This window comes from Canis aureus, chromosome 1 (assembly GCF_053574225.1).
Source record: "Canis aureus isolate CA01 chromosome 1, VMU_Caureus_v.1.0, whole genome shotgun sequence".
Taxonomy (NCBI): Eukaryota; Metazoa; Chordata; class Mammalia; order Carnivora; family Canidae; genus Canis; species Canis aureus.
Genome location: NC_135611.1, coordinates 19,260,665 through 19,285,071, shown reverse-complemented (window position 1 = coordinate 19,285,071; position 24,407 = coordinate 19,260,665). Strand labels below are relative to the sequence as shown.

The window sequence follows — 24,407 nt, the reverse complement described above, 5'->3', positions numbered from 1 at the left end:
TGTTTTCTACTGAAAATAATTATTAACAGGCCAAAGTGGTATTCTGCATCATTTTTCTTTCAGTTGATTTTAAGAGTTACTAAAATGAAACAGTTTTGAAAAATCTCAATGTATTAATTCTAGAAATATTTATTTAAAAATATAGAGCTGACTTCCATCTTTGAAATATATTGTATCCACTTCCATGTGCAGGTCATCTCACCTGGGTTTTTTGTTTTGTTTTGTTTTGTTTTTGTTGTTGTTAAAATGTTCAATTCAGGTTCTACATGGTCAGCTATTATGAGCGGAATCACAGAATAGCAGTTGGAGCTCGCCATGGTTCAGTGGCCCTGTACGACATCCGGACTGGAAAATGTCAGGTAAATAAATCATTGTGACTTCCTCTCCATAAAGTGTGGAAGTTATTGAAAGGAGTGAGAGACTAGCACTTCACCAGTTGACATGCTGAGCTGCTGGAACATTATGGATAATGCTAAAGGGATCAATAGTTTAATGAAGGACTCAAAGAATATAGAGCCCTACTGTCTTTATTCACTGGCATCGAAGGGCAGCCACAGATGGGTTCATAATAGAGCCCAGAGAAAGGTGGTTCTGCTCACCAACTACTTTGCAATAAATCTCTTCTTCTTTTAAACAGTTTTTTCTGATTCTCCTATTTTTGCTGTGTATTTTCTTTCTTTTTTTTTTTTTTTTTTTTGAGATTTTATTTATTTGAGACAGAGCGCACAAGCAGGGGGAGGGCAGAGGGAGAGAGAGAAGCAGGCTTCTCGCTGAGCAGGGAGCCCGACATGGGGCTCAGTCCCATGACCCTGGGATCATGGCTTGAGCCCAAGGCAGATGCTTAACTGACTGAGCCACTCAGGCACCCCTGCCATACATTTTCTGAAAAAAAGTTTGATGATACATTATTATGATTGATGACTAATCAAAAATTAATTTTCTAAGTAAAATGAGGGATTTGGCAATTCTAAGCATTCTAGCCAGAGTTCAAGAGGAGAAAATAAGAGCATTTAGCATGGCTGTATAAAAAAGAAGCTAATGAAATCATGTATTATTTTTATACTTTTATAACTTTTTTTTTTTAAAGATTCTTTTAAAATTTATTTGAGAGAGAAAGCCACGAGCAGGGTGAGAGGCAGAGGGAGAAGCAGGCTCTCTGCTGAGCAGGGAGCCCAACATGGGGCTCGATCTGGGCACCCTGGGATCATGACCTGAGCTGAAGGCAGCTGCTCAATTCACTGAGCCACCTAGGCATCCCACTGTTATAACTCTTTTTATGTTTTTTAACACTTTATTATTTATGAAGAATTGTTCTTGATTTTGATTTTCAAATTGACCACTTGATTCTCAAAATGTTGGTTGGTTAGGGCAAGTCTGGCCCCACTTTAGATATATGTGAATCAAAACTCCGAGACCTGAAATCTCTTTATCCCAGAGGTCATACTGTTAACAAATGGCAAAACCAGGGCTAAGCTCCCCTGTGATCATGGTGAATTTATGGTGTTCATTGATAAATAGTTCCAAGCCATAACTTCTTAGGTTTCATTACAGCATTTATCAATGCTGATCTATTCAACCACATTAGGAATTATGTTTTGACTGTATTAGATAAGTATATATTCAGTTGTATCAGAAAGAATATGAAGAAATCATAAGGACATAGCTAAAATTTTAAACAGCCCCTTAAATATAATAAGCTGTTAATTCTCCAAAAGCTTCCCTGGCTGCTTTCTGTGAAAACAGTAGTTCTCAGAGCTAGTAACAGATGTTGGGGGTAAAAATCTCAGGGGTCAGACAAGCTTAGGAAGTACTGTTGTAATATTAAACACGTTTCTTTACGCAGACCTACTCTGTCTCTAATGTGTAAATGCACATTTCTTGTGTGTGCGTAGAGGATCACCATTTGCCTTACTTGTGTAAGTGTTGAATTTTGTTTCTGTGAATTTTTTTAAGACATAACTCCTCAGTGGCTGTATTTTTTGTTTTTTTACTCTGAACTCTGACTTGGAACAGTGAAATCACTCTAAATACTTGTTTAAAAACTAAGATCCATGTTATTTATAAGATTCTCTCCTAAGAGAGACAGATTCTTCAGATAGCATTTCCAGAATCTATTTTAGTAAGGCTGTTTTTAAAAATTGGAGTTATACTGAGGGGGGCACTTGACGGGATGAGCACTGGGTGTTATGCTATATGTTGGCATATCGAACTCCAATAAAAATATATACAAAAAAATTGGAGTATATTATTACTAGCAGACTTAAGAGAAATAAATCACAAACATCTACAAGGTAAACACATTAAAAAAAAAAAAAACACAGGGACTTTTTCAAGCTTCTTTAAAACTGAAATACAGGAATCAGAAGACTCTGCTATTGGACAAGACACAGTTGCCACCAGCAGAGAGAAACAGAAACGTGATGTCCTGTGGGTACAGTGAAGCAGTCCGAGTGAAGGAAGAAAAGCAGTTAAGGATTAAGGACCTGTCCTGAACTATATGTTCTTGACGGTTTTCTTCCTCCTAAGTGTTCTCAATGAAGGTCTTGGGAACATGCAAAAAACATAATAATTTGAATATTTTATTCTTTTTAATTAAATTATTGAGACACTTATTAATCAAAGGCATTCCTTCTTAACAGGAATTTGTAATGTCATTCATATTCCGTTTTACTTTCTGTACATCATTTTAGTACATTTAGACATTTTAGTGCCCCATGTTTTTTTTCTACTTCAGCTTCTTGATTTTGATATCCCAAATTACCGTTATTGTTATGTGATTGAATAACTTTGACCTTCCAGCTCTATATGAAAGTAAAGGTTACCTTTTATTCTAATCATTCAGAACAAGAAAATGAAGCTAAATCTCTAAACTCAGTCTTAACTACTTTTGCCAGTTTCCAGTCATATTTAGTGACAATGACACTCCGGGGATTCTCTTAACTCTTTTTGGGGGGGTCAGTGTTGTAGTATTTGAAATAAGTAAGTCAACAGCTGAAACAGAATACATAAGTATAATTGGCATGTTCAGGAATGATGTCTTATTATATGTGCTGCCGAAGTGAGCACAGAAATGATGTGTTACAGGTGAATCCAAGGACTAGGAATTTTGAACTGGGAATGCAGTCATACATTTCCTGAATCAGCTATTGGAATCAGTTAACAGAGAGAGTGTTTTCCTAGCATGAGCAAAGACACAGAGACAGGACATAAAACATGTAGAGAGGATAATTAGTAAATTCACTGGACTCTAGGGGCTAGAGTTCGAATTAGGTGGAAAGATAAGGCATAACCACCATAAGAGAGAGCCACAGCTGATGGGAAAATATGCTGTGGCCTTTCCAGGATGCCAGAGGCTTAGAATATCCATGGTCCCAGGGGAAGCAGACTGCCTTGACTGAAGGAGTAGAGGGAGGGCATGTAGATTCCCTGCTGTTGTTAACCTGATTGGTTGATAAAGGATAGAGTATAAATACTAATTCCCTTTCCCTTACTTTTTGGCATTGGCTGCTGCTTTTAAAATTTTTTAAAATCCATTTTCTTTCTACTTGTTATTCCCAATCATAGTGGGGGATTATACAAAGCCACAGGAAAAATACGCGTATCTGCCCAGAACATGAATTTTACTTGAGCATTTGCAAACTCTTACCCAGGTCTGCCTGCTGCCCATTTCAGCAAATGAAGTTCTACTGGAACACAGCCATGCTCGTTGCTTTGAGGGCTGTGCGTGGTACTGTCACACTACAATAGCGGAATTGCGTGTGGTGCTGTCACACTGATATAGCAGGATTGAGTCGTTGTAGCTATCACAGACAGTACATGGTCTGCAAAGGCAAAAATATTTACTATGTCCCTTTACAGAAAAAGTTTGCTGACCCATGCCTTACCTCACCGAGGAGGAAGAGTCAGCAAATTTAACTGCAAAGTCCCTTAAAACACTGCAGTGAGGGCGCCTGAGTGGCTGAGTTAGTTGATCTGCCTTCGGCTCAGGTCATGATCTCAGGGTCCTGGGATTGAGCCCCACATTGGGCTCCCTGCTCAATGAGGAGTCTGCTTCTCCCTCTCCCTCTGCCCCTCCACCCTGCTTGTGCCATCTCTATGACGCGCTCTCTTTCTGTCTCAAATAAAATCTTTAAACAAAAAACATTGCAGCGTAATGTATCTGAGAAGACAAATTAGAAACTGTGCCTGCATCCCTTCTCCACCGATTGTGGATTTCATAACCTTGGAGAAGTTTCTCAACCTGTCTGAGCTGGTTTCCCTACTGTAAATGGAGATAGAATTAATGCCAGTTCTTGCTTGTGAAGTAAATAAGATAATTGATGTGAAATTCTTAGCACAGTGCCTGCTGAACAGTCTTCAGTAAGCCCTGGTTGTTGTTTCGTTCAAACAAACTTGGAAAAACATCACATTGCAATTGAGTTACATTAATTTTAGAGAACGTGAAAGGTCACACTTGAGACACCAGGGTGTTTGTAGCCTCTGGGGCTAGTTCAGGGTCCTTAGTGGGGAGCACTTTGGGGGACAAGTTAAGCAGGGCTGCCTTGGGCCATGTAGATTTCCTTCCTAAAGGCAGCTCTTGCCCGTGGTATTGGGCTGACTCTAATTATGGAAATCAGAACTTTGATGCAGCTCAGTAGTTAAAAATCCAGCTGTGCCTCTGACTTCTCTTTTACCCAGCAACTGCCAACAATTTAAGAATATACCTAACTCACATTTTGCTTAATTAAAAAAAAAAAAAGAAAAAAGAAAAGTAACTCCCTGTGAAGTACTTAAATTTTGTTGGTAGGCAGTGTTCTTGATAAGCAGGCTAATTAAGTTCCATGAATCCTTATAGCTACAGGTTTGTGTGTGGTTCAATCAGCAATGAAAATCCTCCCTCTAGCAATATTTGCCTTTGGTTTGGCAGACTTGATATTATGTCTCACTGATTTTCCAATCTTTTTGAAACACATTCTTTGTAATAGATTAACTGCTAGCTCTGTGCATGATTCTCTTGGGCTCATGTTAGCTAGTTTTCTTCTTCTTTTTTTTTTTAATTTTTATTTTTTTATGATCACAGAGAGAGAGAGAGAGGCAGAGACACAGGCAGAGGGAGAAGCAGGCTCCATGCACCGGGAGCCTGATGTGGGATTCGATCCCGGGTCTCCAGGATCGCGCCCTGGGCCAAAGGCAGGTGCTAAACCACTGCGCCACCCAGGGATCCCGCTAGTTTTCTTCTTGAAGTTTGTACTGTGTCCCTTGGAGGTATCTGATCCACTTTGGTAAATCTGGATACTTACTTCCTTTTTCATAGTGCTCCAAAAAACACAGTGATGTATGACAAAAAAGTGTAGCAGAAGTCTTGCCTAGGTCTTAAATTATTTAAAAGGACTTTATTATTGAAAATTTTAAGTAAGTTCCTTTAAAAATTTTTGTTTTAGTGCCTAGAACATGGTTGGACGCATAATACAATACATGTTGATCAAATAAAACACCTCTTTGTAGGTCTTTGGAGTAAAACATATAATGAACATTATATAACATGGTAAATGAAAACAAAGTATTACCTTAATTATATCAAAAATATATGTGTAATTTTGGGCATAGCTATACTTTGATTTGCCAGAAACACCTTGTCAAGTTGTTGTTTCTAAGGGATATCTTATATCTTTTTAGAAATAGCATAGAGAACCTCTTTCTTATGAGTCATGAAAGGTACCTATATTTCTGTAGTGGACCATGACCAAGCCTGCCATAGGCCAGATAATGAAAGAAAAAATAGAAGCAAAGATTGATTGTATTCATAGTACTGTGACAACTGAAGTCTAGCTGTAATCCATTCTAGAGCAGAAGGTAAATTCTGGAATGCCGATGTGTGACCCATCATCTAGCTTAATGCTATAAGAAGTAATGAGCCTGCATGTTGAGTTCCTCTGGCCTTACTCTGGTCCTTACTCTATGTGGGATAGATGCATTGAACTTCAGATGTCACCTTATAATTATACCCCAACTATTCCCTCTGAGCAGGGGGTACAAATCAGGTCTACAGCCTGGGCCCCGTCTAAACTCAGGGAAGGAGGCCACAGGGTGCTTCATCCACTTATTTTATCCTTATCTCCTAAACACTCTGCTCTTTTGCTAATTCAGTGGTATTGAAGTGAAAACAACCGTGAACTTTGTTCCACTTTTACCAGTCTTTATACCTTGATTTGTTTTATCATGGTCCAGCCTGGCTTCCCTTCATTCTTCCGCTGTGGTGTTAGGTACTGACATCTGCTAGGCCTCTAATAAACTAACGAGAAAGCCTGAATAAGTGCAATAAAACGAATATGGAATATAAGGAAAATTGCTTCATTGTTTTCCTATCCAGCTCCCTTCCTTTCTTGTTCCCATTTGTCCTCAAGAGCAAAGTAATTTTGAAAACTAGACTTACTAGCTTGTGGGGAGCATATATCTCTGCTTCATTCATTAGGCCTCCAGGTCTTGGGGCTTGGAGCATATATAATTTGGGGAACTTCTATTGAAGAAAAAAAATCAGAGGCCTGGGGGATTGTGTGTGTGTGTGTGTTTGTGTGTGTAGAGAGACACACACGTGCACATGCACACACCTTCATGGTAAATCCATCTTTACTGGCTCCTTTTAAAAAATGCATTTCATAATCCTTTCTGTTGCTACCATTTTGCTCCTGTCCTCTTTCTCTTACTGTTGTACGTATTGAACAAGTGGTCTGTAGCCCCCCCTCTGCCCCACACCTTCTAGCTTCCACTTTCACAGAGCAACTGAAATCCCACATACGGACATCACTAGAATTCTCTGGCCACACTACTAGCAAGGGGTCTTCTCAAATTTTGTCTTCTCTTAACTTCCATAGTTCTATCACTTGTCTTGATTTCTCATTTTACTGAAACCTTTGATGGTTTTCTTAATTTCTTGGGGTATCCTAATGTTAATTCTTACTACTGTGCTGTCCAGAGCACAAGTTCCTTCACTCATCTGTTCTTTTTCCTGACTTTGACTAAGAATCCATACATTATAATTGATCCTGTTTATTCCTCTTAGCCAGTGAGACAAATCAGGCCTATAGCCCTGGGCTCAGCCTAAACTCCAGCCTTAAGGCTTTTATCTCCTAGACATTTACATTTCACTATCCTGTCATTATTTCAAATTCAATGATTTAGAAAATCTAAGCTTACATTCTACCAGTGTCTTTTTCCTAACCTACCTTTTTCAGTTAATGGTGCAAAAATGACATCACAATTCTTTCTTCCTTTTCTTTCTTTCTTTCTTTCTTTCTTTCTTTCTTTCTTTCTTTCTTTCTTTCTTTCTTTCATTTATTTATTTATTTATTTATTTATATCACAATTCTTACTCCTTGTCCTTTACCCATCTATACCCAGTCACAGTTCAGTCAACTTTCTTTAACAATGTACCTAAATCTGCCTTGTCCTCTACTAACAACCTAAATTCGGCCCTGGACCTGTGCTTCAGGGACTTTGAGATTCTGGCTTTGATCATCATACATAATCCTCTCCTCCTCTGAGCTCCATTTTATTCAATAATACTATCCTCTCTTGTCCCTATCATGGTCCTCTCCCAGTGTACACATAGGAAGCATTCAGAAATATCTGTTGGATGATTTGTTGCAAACACAGTGAAGATTTCAAGAAAGGCCCCTTTCCAATTACATTCGTCTTTAGATTATATTGAAATGTCTGACTTCACTGAATATATACAGTTGCTATACTCGTAGGGGAAGCACTCCTGATTAACAAAAATGCTGCGGATAATCCACATTAAAATAATGAAAATTGGCCCTATTTTCATTAACAGTTCTATTGAAACTTATTTTCCTTTGAATTAATTCTCCTTTGACCTTCGTTTGGTTACCTTACATCCACTGTCAGTTCTATGGCCCTCTCAAATTCTTCACTTGGACCCATGTATCTGGCTCAGATAAATTACGCTTATTTCTTTGATAGTATTTGCAACATACCATATTTGATATTAAAATTAATTACCAAGTTATATATTTTCTCTTACTTATTAGAAAAGGCAGTATTAGACCAGATTCCAGAACCCAAATGACTTGGTTTTGAATCCTTGCTCAGCCCTTATTAGCCTTGTGGCCTGAGCAAGGACCTTAAATTCTTGATGCTTTAGTTTATTCATCTATAAAACAGGCTCAATAACTCTCATAACATTATGTTGTAAAGATTAAAAGAATAAATATAAAGCAAATGTCAGCCTATAGTAAGGGTTGAAAACTCTTAGACATCATGGTGATTATTTAGGCACTGGTTAAATTAGACAAAATCAGTCAACCTTATTCTGTTCACTCTTGCTGTTATATGTTAACCTTCATACCAGGTAGATCTATCACAATTTCTTTCTTACGATTTTCTTTGCTGCTCTTATTTCCAGACTACTTGATTAATCTTATAAGTAGAATGAATAGAATATCAAACCAAGTAATTAGCAGATTTCAAGATTATACATACTGATCTGTCCTCATCTAGTTATATTTTTTTATCCTAATTTTTCATACCTTTAATCTGTTGTCCTGATAGGTTTCCCTTCAATGATTTTTTTTGAAATCATCACAAATGTTACATTTAGTGTTGCTACTATATTGGAATCTTTCTGTGTAAAGTAATATCATATTCTAAGCTGCCAGTATGTCTGATTTTTGGCCCACCTGTTTGCATATATTTAGTCTTATATTAACTACCACTGGATTTTTTTTAAAGAACTTTATTACTGGAACACCTGGGTGGCTCAGTGGTTGAGCGTCTGCCTTCGGCTCAGGTCGTGGTCGTGGGGTCCCAGGATGAGTCTCGCATTGGGCTCCCCTCAGGGAGCCTGCTTCTCCCTCTGCCTGTGTCTCTGCCTCTCTCTGTGTCTCTCATGAATAAGTAAATAAAATTGTAAAAAAAAAAAACAAAAAAAACAAAACAAAAAAAAACCACTTTATTACTATGTAATTTTCTACATCTGTTTTCTTCTTTTTAAAATATAAAAGATTAAATCAATAATTCAACCCTTTTATTATTATTCTTATTTTCAGTTTCGCATGTATTAGCATAATTTTTTGTAGTTTCTCTTGATTTCAACTGGAATAGTTGTGAGTGTTCTCATTCTCCCTCATTTGCATATCATGTATTACTTATCCCTTCATTACTTATCTATTGAAATTCAGTCTACTTTATTTATGAACTTTTTTTTTTTAATTTTTATTTATTTATGATAGTCACAGTGAGAGAGAGAGAGGCAGAGACATAGGCAGAGGGAGAAGCAGGCTCCATGCACCGGGAGCCCGACGTGGGATTCGATCCAGCGTCTCCAGGATCGCGCCCTGGGCCAAAGGCAGGCGCTAAACTGCTGCGCTACCCAGGGATCCCTATTTATGAACTTTTTATGTAAATTAGAAGCCCTTTTTATGTTGCATAGGTAGGTGGCTACTTTTATTATCCAAAGAAAACTGTAGTTAGCATCTTAAGGTTTGTTGTTACTTGATTTTTATTAGGTGTGGATTTGGTCTAAAATTTTTTATTCTGTTTCATCTCTGCATCTGGCAGCTATGGCCAGTGCCCAGTTCATTTTCTTCTTCTTGTCAACAGGAAGCTTCCTGTAACAGTTGTGTTGTTACTGTTTTCTGACAGAAGTGTTTTGTCATCTTTGACAGTAATGATCTACTGATGCCTAGCCAGTCAGAATTGAGTAATTTGTGTGATTTCCATCCTCCCCATGAGAAGTCTAGATATAATGTTTGAATGATTAGCATTTACATGAGAATAAGAGAAGAGGAAAATATGGAGCAGCTGGTGAAGGAGGAAGCCTACCTGCTTCTTTCTTTGGCATTCCATTTTTTCCCAAAATGAATTATATTGATTGCTTCCTTTGATTATAAATGTAATTCGTGCTCATTTTAAACATAACCTCAAATGGTAACAAAATATTTAAAGTGGAAAGTTAAAGTCCACCGTTACCTGTCCCTTAGAGTTAATGCCTATTTAGCTGTTTGTTGCAAATCCTTTGAGTCATGTTTCTGTAATATACAAATAATACTATCCCCTCCCTCTTCCTCAGTAGAATTGTCTTCTACAACATGTTTGTATTTTTACTAGCAATGTATTATCTCTTCCTGTGAGTCCATCTATCTCATTCAATAATGGCAGGTATGTGATGAATGCCTACTAGGAGCTGCAAATAAAACAGGCATGGATCTTGTCCTCAAAGAGCTTCTGTCCTAGTGAGAGGAGACAAACTAAACAAGGAAATGTCAGGTGGTGGTAGGAAAATACAGGGGAATGACTGGATAGCTGCTTTGAGCACTCAGGGGTGAACACACTGAGGGCATGGCACTTAACCTCAGACTGCGCCACCATCTAGAAGAAGGATGCTATAGGGAGCTGGTGGTACAAAGAGTAAGATTGGAATGTCCCTGAAAAGTTTGGGAAACAGGGCAGCCCTGGTGGCACAGCGGTTTGGCGCCACCTGCAGCCTGGGGTGTGATCCTGGAGACCCGGGATCGAGTCCCACATCGGGTTCCCTGCATGGAGCCTGCTTCTCCCTCTGCCTGTGTCTCTGCCTCTCTCTCTCTGTGCCTATGAATAAATAAATAAAATCTTTAAAAGAAAAGAAAAGTTTGGGAAACAGAAAAAAAGGTAAATGCAGAGGGCACTGATTTTGTGAGCAAGCAGAAGATAGGTTTGAGGTGGAGCTGGATAGGAAGGCAAGGGTCTGATCCAGAAGGCCAGGGTGGGGATCTCAGATTTTATTCGAGTGTGATGGGATGCCATTAACGAATTTTCAGTAGGGAAATTATATGGTCTGGTTTTTCAACATATTTTTTATTTGTCGGTCTTGGAAGGCTTTTGTTCTTTATTTCACAATGTTGGAATCCTAACAAACACACCACCATAAGAGTTAAAATCTTAATTGCGTATCATAGCTCCACCTCCCAGTTGAAAACCATTAATCTAGCATGTTCCTTATAACACATAAGCTACTTTATAAAACTATTTTCCTCTTGATGAAATATTCAAGTTGAATCCAGCTTTACCTTCTTACAAACAAGGCTGCAGTAAACATCTTGGAATATATGTCTTTATATACCAGTGCTTTTTTTTCTCTGTAGGATAGAGTCTAAAAATCAGAATTGGTTTGACCCGTTTTTATTTTTTAAAAACTGCTTGCTGCTGAACTGCGACTAGGATTGTTGCAGTAGAGACAGAGAAAAGCAGACAGATGACGGAGAGCCAACAGGTCTTAATGATTGTTCAGATGTAGATGCAGTGTGTGGGACAGTTAAGGGGGAGGCGGTAGTGAGAGAGAGATTTCAGGGGTGATTCAGATGGATTTTGATGCCCTAACAACAGGGAGAAAAGCAGGCAAGGAGTAGGGATAAAGTTCAGGACTCCACCACCTTGTACATATTAAATGCGAAGGGCTATTTTAAACTGTTTGGAAGACTACATAGTATTCTGAAACACAGAAGTAGGACAATTCATTAACCAGTCTTCTATCAATCAACACTGAAGACCCCCCCCCCCCCCGCCACCTCTCACCATAATAAACAGTGTCACGTTGAATAGCCTGATTTTATGTAACTTGTTATGCCTATCTGATTTGGGGGGTAAATTCCTGGTTGTACAGTGGTAGGTCAGAAGATTTGTGCATTTGATTGCCAGAATGCTCTGAGACCATTTCCCCACAGTTTATGTTTCTTCAAACCCTCCCCAGCATTCCTGTGAATAACAGAATGACTCTTGAACTGCAATTATTCTCATAAAAAGTAAAACCCCACAGTTGCTCTATTTTGCCTCCTGTATTTGTCATCTTATGCAACAGACTGTTTATTTATTTATTCAGGAGTAATCATTTTCTTTTTTTAAACACAGAAAAATAAAAATTAAAAAATTTTATGAAGGGTCTTCTCTGTTTCAGACATCATATTATATACAGGACATTAAAAAATAAATATGAACTGTTCCTACACTCAAGGAATTTATAATCGGGTATGAAAGACAAGACATAAACTGGTGGCTGAAATACTGTGATCATCCTTTGCCAGCAGCGCGTTCTACAACGCTGTGAGAGAACACAGGAGACGCACTAGCCCAGACTTGCCTAGGAGTCCAGGGACTATGGTCTGGAAGGGTTCTCTAAGGGAAGACATCTGAACTGAGCCATCAGTAATTAAGAGTTAGGCAAAGAAGGAGAAGGGCAAGGGACGTTATGCCAAGCAGAAGGTTTAACATCTGCAAAGGGCAGAGGAGCCAGAAAGCATAGGGGAAGAATCTTTACCCAAAACTAACAGCTGTTTTCCTGGGCATACGTGAATGGTTCATTTATAGCAGTTTTCAAATTAGCATAACACCTGGAATTGCACAAATCTTAGATGAAAAACAGTTATTCCAATAGAGACATAGAGACACCTCTTATCTGTGACTTATTAAATTCTAAGTAACTAATTTTGTAAATAAAGTTGCAGGGTGTTAGAGTGTTAAACAACTGAATGCTGGCATTTTCCATAAATAATATTTTTAGGAAAAATACTACTGGCTTGGTAAGATATGAAAATGTTTTCAGCATGAGATTTAAAGCACTCTAATAAACATAAACCAATTTAATTTTCTATAATACATTTAATTCTGGCAAGCACTCTGAGGCTACTATATATCAAAAGAAAGCTAATATTCAAGATTCAACAGAAATGTCAGCAAACACACCTATATTAATAGAAGTTTGGAAAACAATGTGTTCTTCTCTCTAAAAATAACAAAGGTTTTACTTGTAGTTAGAAGGAGCAATGGACCTTAGGGATCTGGTGGACAGTAAGATTGATGTTTCTTTAAGGCAGAGTTTTGAAGCTTCAGGCACAGTTTTCACTGAGCAGAAGTCTATAACGCTTATACATCAAGGGCACTTATGTGGTGATTGCAAAAATTGCAGTGAGAATTGACTACAGTACTTAGTCAGACTGTGACATTTTAGGTATTTTCCTCCTGCTCTTTTCAGCAGCTGGTTTTATGGCAGGTGCTTCCTATGACATTCTGGAGCACCAACCAGAAATATGGCATCGGGGGTGATAATAAGATGAATGGTTGGGGAAGACAATGGCTTCCTGACACTGTGTTGAAGAATTACCTAACAAGCTTCCTGCTTTGAAAGTGAAATGCTTTTTAGAAAGGAATTTCTAGGAAGAGAAACAGATATCTAGAACAGTCCTTGAAATCAGACCATCATTTATTCTGAAAGTTTAAACATTTTTAAAGAATATTTTGAACTGACTGCGTATTTTTCTGTTGTTTATCTACTCTATCACTCATTGCATATTTCTTGCATTTGTGTTTTACTTTGCAATGGTGGTAGTCAAGATTTTTTCACCAATAAAGAAAATTAAAATATTTGGCAATATCTGTAATTGGAAATACATGAGTCAGAGGACTCTACTGTTTACAGACCCATCAGTTACTACAAGCATTTCAGCATCCTTGCCAAAAGCATTAGGTAGACTAAAATTTATTTTGATTTTCAAAATTCACATTTTATATACATTTCTAAATGCCATTCAGTTTCCTTCCTAGCCATTCTCTTTTTCCTCTCTACACATTAAAAATAAATGAAAGTACACGTGTATATGTATGAGTGTGTTCATATATTTAGAAATCCCATGTATATTAGTCTATAAAATTAGAAAATGTTAGGAGAGTCACGGTATATTGAATTTGTTCTGGATTCACTGCCTTGTAGTCTTTATATCCACTCTTGATATAAAAGGTACTTCGAATCAGGGCTGGCATGTAGTAGTCATTCAATAAATGTGATTCATAAGTACTCTAAAACACATATAATGAGGACGTGAGTCTATAGCTCATGATAGGTTTTAAAGAGATGTTGATGATTTAAATGAGTTTGCTGTTAAAATTTGGTAACTCCTATCCTAAATAGAACTCCTCATGGAGTTCACATCTGGTGGAGGAAGAGGTGGAAGGAGGCATCATAAAAGCACCTGGATCTGATACAGTCAGCCCCAGAAATTGCTCAGTTACTCAAAAATGTTGCTCAAGTGTGGCATCATGTAAGATGATAGGTATCTTAAACATTTCATTTTAATTTAAATCCTATCAAAATAATTTTATTTTTCATCTCTTGATGTGAGACCAGGGCCTTTCTTTCTATAATTGGTCCATTGATTATAGTTGTAGAACATTTTTCTTCCTAAACTGCACCATCTTCTGTTTAAGTGCATTGGGAAATTAAAGATACATACAAAGCAGGCTCAGAGTATAATCCTAGATATTTACATTTTGCCCAGTTTCACACCTAATTCCACGAGTGTGTGTGTATATATATATATGTCTTTCTAAAGCCATCTTCCTGCTCTTATTTAATAATTTCATTTGATATTTAATTCAAGTACATATTCACATTGACAAACACAGCCAGCATGGCTTTGGTTAACTCTGTCTAGGTCAGAGTGCTTACCTGGTGGGGGCAGTAGTGAGTGGGCCTGTTAGCCACTGGCATTCCTCAGGTGGTGGGCATCAGCCAGGATGCCTTACAGAGGGAATAGAGAGCATTGGTTAACACCCAGTGTCAGTAAAATCAAAGTCTGCTAAGAGAGATTGTGTTGCATGGTGCCCAGAAGTATTTACATGACACTATGAAATACAGAAGAGAATGACCACTTATGTGGGCTAGGTATTTGCAATCCAGCAGGGGTAACAAAGATGAAACAAGTGAGTGCCATAAAGTGTTTCGGTGCCACAACGGAGCGTGACAGCCACAAGGTAGGAAAGGGTGAATCCTGTGGAGGTAAGAGACAAGAACAGGAAAAGGTTCATAAAGAGGGTTACATTTGAGCTGAGTCTCATCAGAGAGAGGATGAAGCATCCACAAAGGCATAAAGGCATCACTTAGCTTATAGTGCATTCCAGAAACTGTTAGGGTTTGGCTCTGCTGGGAGCAGAGGTTGCAAAGGAGTGTGGAAGTGAGAAAAGAAGAGAGAGAAAGCCAGTGGTTAGGAGGAGCAAGATCATGGTAGGCCTTTCCTAGATGGATTGTTTCATAGTCTGTCTCATAGGTCAGCAGAGACAAACTCAGACACCTACATGGATGAAGCAGGTGGCATGAATTAATTAATAGAACAAGGTATACCCTCTTGGTTTATCTGTCATTTTTCCATTTTTGGTAACACCTTCCAAGAAATGTTTATCTTTTTAACACTGCTCTCTAAAAACCAGCAGCTTAAGCCTTTAGTAAAACGCAGCATGCTACTGTCCTTGAGTGTCAGGGATGGAACTAGGAAGCCTGCGGGGTTTGTATCCAACTGGAGAGGCAGGGATGGACCTGGGGAGTCCAGGGGGTTGTGGCCGACTGGAGCGGCAGGGATGGAACTGGGGAGCCCAGGGGGCTGTGGCCGACTGGAGCGGCAGGGATGGAACTGGGGAGCCCAAGGAGCTGTGGCCGACTGGACAGCATGCACTCCTTGTAGTGGGGTCATCACAGCTCAGATCCTGCCAGCCGATGCCACGTGGAATTACAGACCTGGTGTTGCCTAATCTGACTTTACAAGATTGCTGAAAATCTGGGTTTTTGTTTTTAAGCTTCCTAGTCTTTCAGTGCTAGTGATGGATTTAAAATTTTTTAAAGTGCATAAATCAGTACTATGCTGAATGTGTAGTGGTACATTCAGAGACCATTTGAGGAGTCTTAAGCAGGGAAGCAACAGGATCAGATCTTCCATTTTAGAAGGTCAGGGCTACAGAGGATGAATTGAGGAAAGTTGCTCTGTGAGGCTTTGGTGATGGTGGTCCAGGCAACAGTTGATGTGGCTCAGAAGGAATCTGTGGTGGCTGAGTGAAGAAAAGAGGTAGAAAGCATAATAGAGAACAAGTAGACTCTGATAAGCCTCAAAACTTAGTATCTCAGATGTATATACTAAATTAAAATGTAAAGTGATGCCTTAATGAAAAAGTAAAAACAATATTTTATGAAAAAAAATTGAGGAGCGGGGACGGGCTATGTATAAACCAGTAGAGAAGTTAGTCACATAAAAAGAAAGATTTAGGGGGCATCTAGCTGGCTTAGTTGGTGGAGTGTGCAGCTCTTGCTCTTGGAGTTATGGGTTCACGTCTCACGTTGGGTGTGGAGATTACTTTAAAATCTTAAAGAACAAACGATTTAGGTTAGGCATAGAGAGGAATTTTGAAAAGAATTGTGAAATCTATGGAAAGATTTAATAGGATATTTCATCTACAAAGTAATAGAGGCTACAAAAGAGTCTTAAGTTGAAATTTATTATTTTGTATAACAAGACATCCAGAGGTAGATGGTAAAGTGAGTGACTCAGTGGTATGGTTGAGGAGCCATCTGTCCATCTCTCTGTTTTGCTGCCTTTAGTAGTTGGTCTCAGGCTGGACCACCATGATAATGTATAGCCTCTGATGCACAGGATCCATCCAGAGACAGGAAGGAGAAGTTTTTAAAGCAAATACACCATTTGAGAAAGCTTTGTTCTCTGTGTCTCAGTTGACCAGAATTACATCACATTTTGCAACCTATTGTTGGCAAAAAGAATGGAATAATCACGAGTGACTAATTGAAATTCATCCCTGAGAATAGCAAAAGCTGTCCTCTTCCCTGAGCACCTGTAAAATGGGAGTAATTTTAGGTCTTCTTGAAGATTAGTTGAGCTAACATATATAAGATATTTACTGTCATGACTATTACATTTTAAGTGTTCAGTAAATGGTAGTTAGGTTGATTGATAGTCATCTTTAAAGTTTTGAGTTTCTGAACTTGAAAGAGACTTTAGTCTTGGTTTAAGAATAGAACTCTTGAGTCACCTGGCTGGCTCAGTCAGTAGGGCATGTGACTCTTCTTGATCTTGGAGTCATGAGTTTGAGCCCTATGTTGGACGTAGAGTTTACTTAAAAAATAAATAAATAGGTTGTCTTTGAGTTTTGTTGACTGTATCCTTTGCTGTGCAAAAGCTTCTTATCTTGATGAAGTCCCAATAGTTCATTTTTGCTTTTGTTTCTTTTGCCTTCGTGGATGTATCTTGCAAGAAGTTACTATGGCCGAGTTCAAAAAGGGTGTTGCCTGTGTTCTTCTCTAGGATTTTGATGGAATCTTGTCTCACATTTAGATCTTTCATCCATTTTGAGTTTATCTTTGTGTATGGTGAAAGAGAGTGGTCTAGTTTCATTCTTCTGCATGTGGATGTCCAATTTTCCCAGCACCATTTATTGAAGAGACTGTCTTTCTTCCAATGGATAGTCTTTCCTCCTTTATCGAATATTAGTTGCCCATAAAGTTCAGGGTCCACTTCTGGATTCTCTATTCTGTTCCACTGATCTATGTGTCTGTTTTTGTGCCAGTACCACACTGTCTTGATGACCACAGCTTTGTAGTACAATCTGAAATCTGGCATTGTGATGCCCCCAGATATGGTTTTCTTTTTTAAAATTCCCCTGGCTATTCGGGGTCTTTTCTGATTCCACACAAATCTTAAAATAATTTGTTCTAACTCTCTGAAGAAAGTCCATGGTATTTTGATAGGGATTGCATTAAACGTGTATATTGCCCTGGGTAACATTGACATTTTCACAATATTAATTCTGCCAATCCATGAGCATGGAATATTTTTCCATCTCTTTGTGTCTTCCTCAATTTCTTTCAGAAGTGTTCTATAGTTTTGAGGGTATAGATCCTTTACCTCTTTGGTTAGGTTTATTCCTAGGTATCTTATGCTTTTGGGTGCAATTGTAAATGGGATTGACTCCTTAATTTCTCTTTCTTCAGTCTCATTGTTAGTGTATAGAAATGCCACTGACTTCTGGACATTGATTTTGTATCCTGCCACGCTACCGAATTGCTGTATGAGTTCTAGCAATCTTGGGGTGGAGACTTACAGAATGGGAGAAGATATTTGCAAATGACATATCAGATAAAGGGCTAGTTTCCAAGATCTATAAAGAACTTATTAAACTCAACACCAAAGAAACAAACAATCCAATCATGAAATGGGCAAAAGACATGAACAGAAATCTCACAGAGGAAGACATAGACATGGCCAACATGCACATGAGAAAATGCTCTGCATCACTTGCCATCAGGGAAATACAAATCAAAACCACAATGAGATACCACCTCACACCAGTGAGAATGGGGAAAATTAACAAGGCAGGAAACAACAAATGTTGGAGAGGATGTGGAGAAAAGGGAACCCTCATACACTGTTGGTGGGAATGTGAACTGGTGCAGCCACTCTGGAAAACTGTGTGGAGGTTCCTCAAAGAGTTAAAAATAGACCTGCCCTACGACCCAGCAATTGCACTGCTGGGGATTTACCCCAAAGATACAGATGCAGTGAAACGCCGGGACACCTGCACCCCGATGTTTATAGCAGCAATGGCCACGATAGCCAAACTGTGGAAGGAGCCTCGGTGTCCAACGAAAGATGAATGGATAAAGAAGATGTGGTTTATGTATACAATGGAATATTACTCAGCTATTAGAAATGACAAATACCCACCATTTGCTTCAACGTGGATGGAACTGGAGGGTATTATGCTGAGTGAAGTAAGCCAGTCGGAGAAGGACAAACATTATATGTTCTCATTCATTTGGGGAATATAAATAATAGTGAAAGGGAATATAAGGGAAGGGGGAAGAAATGTGTGGGAAATATCAGAAAGGGAGACAGAACGTAAAGACTGCTAACTCTGGGAAACGAACTAGGGATGTTGGAAGGGGAGGAGGGCGGGGGGTGGGAGTGAATGGGTGACGGGCACTGGGGGTTATTCTGTATGTTAGTAAATTGAACACCAATAAAAAAAAATAAAATTAAAAAAATAAATAAATAAATAAAATTTTGGGAAAAAAATTAAGGAGTAAAACTCTTAAAGGAAACATTTTAAAACTAAGTAGACTAATATAAAGTTACTCAAAGAATCAACTTGTCCTTTTATACCTGTAGGAATAGTGAGCTGGGATGGAATAGTACAGGATAAGCCTCCAGAGGTCTGGTTCTGTTCTGTCCTGTCTGAATCCAAGAGCCTTTCCCTTCATTGCACCAGAAGGAGAGGTTCACCCTAGATTACCTCACTCTGTCCCTCTTCAGTCCCACCTCAGCTGACAGGGGCACCTGCTTCAGACTACTGCTGAGCAGCCACACTGGAAGACAGAGTAGATGCTCAGAAATGATTCACATTCATTCCTTTGAATGTTTAACTACTTAGGTAATTTTCCATTCCCTAAAATAACAACTTAATGTGGAAAATTCCTTAATCTGTTGAAAAGTGTTGAAACATAGTTTACTTTCAAAGGAATGTCAGGAGCAAGAAGACATCCATATAATGCCCACCACACCAACTAGAAGCTGCTTTCTCATATATACCGAAAGTGGCCCTTTGTAAGAGAAGAAAGCCAGCTCCCATAAGCCTCCTGCATTTCTCTGGGCGAACATCCCAGCATATGGCATTGTTACTGTGTTGCTGTAATTTATGTAAATGCGTTGTCAGAGATGAATTAAAACGTACAGTTGTAAATCTACAAGGACACAGCTGTAACTCACACAGATTTATCACTTGTAGATACATATATCAAGCCTCTGGAATTACTGCCTCTATGGTAGACAGAGGTTAAAGAAGAAGGTAACAACTTACATGCTATTATACATATACAGCAGTTTGTCATTCATCAGTAGTGGGCGGAATACGAAATACAGCAGGTGGACCGTCCTTCACCCAACACAGTCTAATCGGCAAATTTCAGCAAGAATGCTGAAACTTAGTCTTACCTCCAGTTACTAACTCTGTCACTGAACTTTTCCAAGCATAAGTTTACTAGGTTGCAGACTGGATTTTCCAAAACCTGTTAATGCCACCCTCGGCACACACTGCGTGGTTTTTGTGAGGTAGCCATGCATTCATTCATTTGTTGAACAAATATTTATTGAGTGCCTACTGTATGTCAGGCACACATTATTTTTTCAGGCTGAAAGAAATAATTGAGGCTAATAACATCCATATTTTTGCTAGAAAGCAAAGTGAGGCCAGAAAGATGAGGTACTTTACAGAGTGTGTGAAAGGATTTTTGAAAATTGTGAAGTGCATACAAGGGGAAATAATTTTGATTGTAATACAAAGCCAACATTTCCTTTATATGATGGTGTATGTGCTTAGTCCTGGTGCTTCCACCTGCCTAGGACTAGGAGGAGTTCCTTCCTCTCGTATAACTTCACCGGGTGCTGCCACTTAGCATTGTTCTTTCTAAGCCAGGTGACCTGTCAGAATCATGTGGGAAATTTCAGAATGGAATTTTAGTACCTCAGACCTCTGAACAAGAATCTCTGAGTCCGAGACCCAGATATCTACATTTTTATAGGGCGCTGCCAGGTAATTCTAAGGCGGCCGGGAGTTGAGAAACTCTGGGTTTACTGAATAAAATGGCAGATAATAAGAAGCACAAATAATCTGTGAATTTATATTGAAGTTCCCATGCTCTGTAAAATCAAGTCATTTAAAAATAAAGAAGAATAGCTTGCATTAGATCTAGAATCCTATAGACTAAAATGGAACTTTAGGATGGCCTTAGTGGAATTTGATTTAGGTGGGGAGGTATCACCATTGAGAAGGCAATGTAGCAATATTGAAGAAAGGTTTAGAGGAGAAAAATCCGTCACAGTCCCTCCACCTGCACCCCGTGTGCATGCGCACACACACACGCGCACACACTTACACACACGCCACACAGATTTTATGTTTATATGCTGCTATTTCATGGGTATAGCTACTTGTAGGTTTTTGTAGTCATGGCCTACATATCCCTACATTTGCTTTGAAATATTACATAAAATCATAACAGTTTATGAGATTTTAGTTACTTCTTTCTGTGCAGAAATTTCTCTTACTGTCCTGAGCTGAGACCAGAATTCTCAATTTTCATATTGCATTTGAGAATTCTCCCATTGGGTTAGGCCAGCCCACCCTGACAGAGCATTAAGCAGCTATTGTTGGGTGCATGTATAGTCAGTCTCCTTTTCTCTCCAGAGTCCCCTTTCTGATGATTTTCTGTTCTTCAAATTACAAGAGGGAGCCTTACCAGATAAAATCACTAAGTGAAAATGTGCTTACAGAAGTCACCAATATCTTGTTAACTCCTTAGAGCTTTGTCTCTAATTGGGAGATTTCTGCAGCTACTCCGATACAACACACAATTCAAGACTTTTCTATCTCTGAATATCTCTCACAATATGGTAGGATCTTTTCTCTTGCTGCAGCATCCATTCAAATAATTTATTAATTTAACAAGTATTAAGTATTTACTATGTACTAGCTACTATGCTAGTGCTACAAACTACTAAAATAATATATTTCTATTTAATGGTTATGAGGAAACTAATGCCTCCTCCAGAAACATAACTGCAGGAGCATTCTTAGCTACCTTGCTTTTCTAAATGGTGAATCCGGTGAAATCCCCAGGATATGAATCACTTCCATATTTGGGAAAAACACTAAGCACTGTACTGTATCAATACATCCTTAATAATATACAAAAAAATATACACCAAGGAGATTTGATGGCAGAGCAACAAGGCTGGAGAGATGGGCCGGAGCTAGGTCACAGAAGCCATTGATGAAAGTCATTGATGAAAAATTTTATATTATCCTACGTGCAGTGGGAAACTAGTAAGCATTCTAAGCAAGTGACTTGATCTGACTTAACTACTGTACAGGGAATGGATTGAAAGAAGACAAAAGTGGAAATGGGAAGACCACTTACAAGGCTATTCTAGAAGTATTTCGGGCTAGAGATGACTGCAGTCTAAACTGGAACAAGAATAGTGAAGATAGAAAGAAATGGACCAATTTGAGATAAGTTGGAAGGTGAACTCATGATGAATGTGGTGGTATGGTCATTGAGAGACTGAGGTACTGAGGATGATTTCTAGGTTTTTGGTTTTAGCAAGTCAGTAAGTGAGGAACATTGGAAGAGAAGCAGATTCGTGGAATAAGGAGTGGTAGAAAGTTACTCACTTAGCTGTTGGTGTTAACTTTGATAAGCCTGGTGGTAAATGTTCATGTGGTGCTATCGAATAGCTTTAGAGATAAACAGACGTCATTGTCATTGACATGTTGGTGTGTTGAGAGCCATAGCTGTGGATGAGTATATAGCGAGAAGAGAAGGTCAGATAGAGTGAGAAGGGCTGGGACAAAGCCCTACAAAAAATTTACCATTTAGGGTGAGATGGAAGAGATGCATCTGGCAAAAGCGTGAGAATGGATGGCTGGAGGGCATGAAGAAAATCAGAAGACTCAGGTGCCTTAGATTCCAAAAGAGGAGAGGGTCTCATGGAGAAATGCTGCTGAAAGGTCAAGTAAGATAAAAATTAAAAGAAGTCCATCGGATTTGTCAACAGAAGGAGTCATCAGTGGATGACTAAAAAAAAAAAAAAAAAAAAAGCAGTCTTGGTGTAGTGGGGATGGAAGCCTCGCAGCAGTGAAGCCATGGGCAGGCAGACTTGTGTAGACCACTCCTTCAAGAAGCTTGGTTGGAAAAATAAGAGAAATAAAAAATAAAATAAGCTCTTTACACAGCTAAGAGTAAATGTGGCATCATGAGAGTTTCACTTTTTAAGATATATGTGAATGAATACACACACACACACACACACTCTTACCATGCCATAGAATATTTGACTGCTTAAGGGGAATATTCGCCTGTCCCATGGTTCACAGAACTAAAACATTTTGCAGTTGGAAAGATTTTTAAACAGATTTGAAAGATACTGTTTTGGATGGGCTATGAAAAAAACATTCCTGTACATTGTCTATATCCTGATATATGTTAAAACTATTATTCTGAGTCATTTTAATATCAATTTAATGCCAATCTAGAGAATACAAATGGCATGATATCTATGCTAAGGAGAGTAAGTAATGAAAGACCACTAAGAGACCTTTGAAATCACAGACCAAGATAAAGAGCAATACCTTCATATCTAACTTTAATGAGGGACATGTGTCCAGGGATTTCAAAGATGTGTTACTTTAAAATTTGGTGGATTTCAAAAGCGCTCCACTTCTGAGTATTCTTAAGTGAAATTACAAATAATCCTCTGCTTCTAAGATTAAAGGGCTTATCTTTTTTTCCACAGATAGAGCTCTATTTGGCTATGTATTTGACTTCTCAAATATATAAATATAAATACGCATGGCCAAAGCATTCTTTTCAAATTAGCAAGGAAGAGAAACAGCTTCTGATAAGCACAATTTATAAAGGTTTTCTCTTAATTTTCTCTGGACAAGAGAGAGGTAGTCTCAGGGTTCAGTTTGCATTTCTGAATTTCCACCAAGGGAATGCAAGTGGCCTCACAGGCTTGAGCTATTCTCTTATGGTTTAGCCATCTTACTGAAGAAAGCTTCAGTGCAACTCAGATTTTTCACCTTTTCCATAAAGCAAATAGAGAGCTGTTTACAACAGCCTTTGTCTGGCTTTGGCATTGATTTTAAATCACCTGGATTGATCATGTGGTTATGGGACTTTAAAAAATCCCACCAAACACCAAAGCCTCTGAACACAATTAGAATTGAGGGGTTTTTAATCTGCCAGCATAATGTCTATAGGAGTACATTTTAGATTATCTTGAACCTTCTGCTCATGTCAGGTGGGAAAAAGCACTGTCCTAATGCATAGTGTCTGGGGTTTTGTAAATGCTCTTAAGCACGTAGAAATGTTCCTAGTTTTCAAAATGAGGAAGCAGCTAAGATCTCGGCCTTCTTGGAGTGTTTCACTGCCTAGGCAGTTTCCTCAGCCAATGAGAGGACACTATGCAAACCAGCCAGCTGTCATGTCACACACTCCTCGTTCACAGGACAACAGCAGGACTTAGGCAAGCTGATCTCAACCAGATTTGACAAAGAGGTGGAAGGTCTAAAATTAAATAGGTCAACACAAATTCTTTAATAATAGGTAGATGTGAAAGGACAAAGAGGGATCCCATAGGAAAACTGCTTTTTAAAGACTGCTGATATTACTGCTTTTCATTTCAGATTTCCCATCATCAGTGGCATCTGTGTCTGAACCTGCTTATTTGAGGATGAAACACTTCCTATTTTTTGTTAATTACTCTTTAGATTATAAGATTAGGGCTTTAACAAAGTAAATATTTATAAAGATTCCAACTACTTTAAGAATCCAACTTTTCTTAAGGCAGGTATTCTTCTAAGGCTTGCTGTAGTACCTCAATTTTGTTGTCATGGTGACTATATAATATAACTTTTCCAAAATGAAAACCTGCTTTTAACCATAGTCTTCCAACAAAGTAGTCATAAATGTAGAGTTTAGAGTAGACAATTTATGCTTATTCTCCTACCTAAACTCTAAATTTAATTGATAGACATCGGATTTCAAT

At 38.5% G+C, this 24,407-nt stretch overlaps 1 protein-coding gene across 5 annotated transcripts in view; it reads left to right on the top strand.

Annotated features, from left to right (window-relative positions):
• The window catches only part of WDR7 (WD repeat domain 7), a 354,125-nt gene that overhangs the window by 283,329 nt on the left and 46,389 nt on the right, over positions 1-24,407 (top strand). For all 5 annotated transcript variants that reach the window (XM_077891960.1, XM_077891970.1, XM_077891949.1 and 2 more), the window contains one exon: positions 260-359. In XM_077891960.1, the coding sequence (XP_077748086.1) occupies positions 260-359 (100 nt within the window). The remainder of the gene's footprint in view (positions 1-259; positions 360-24,407) is intronic.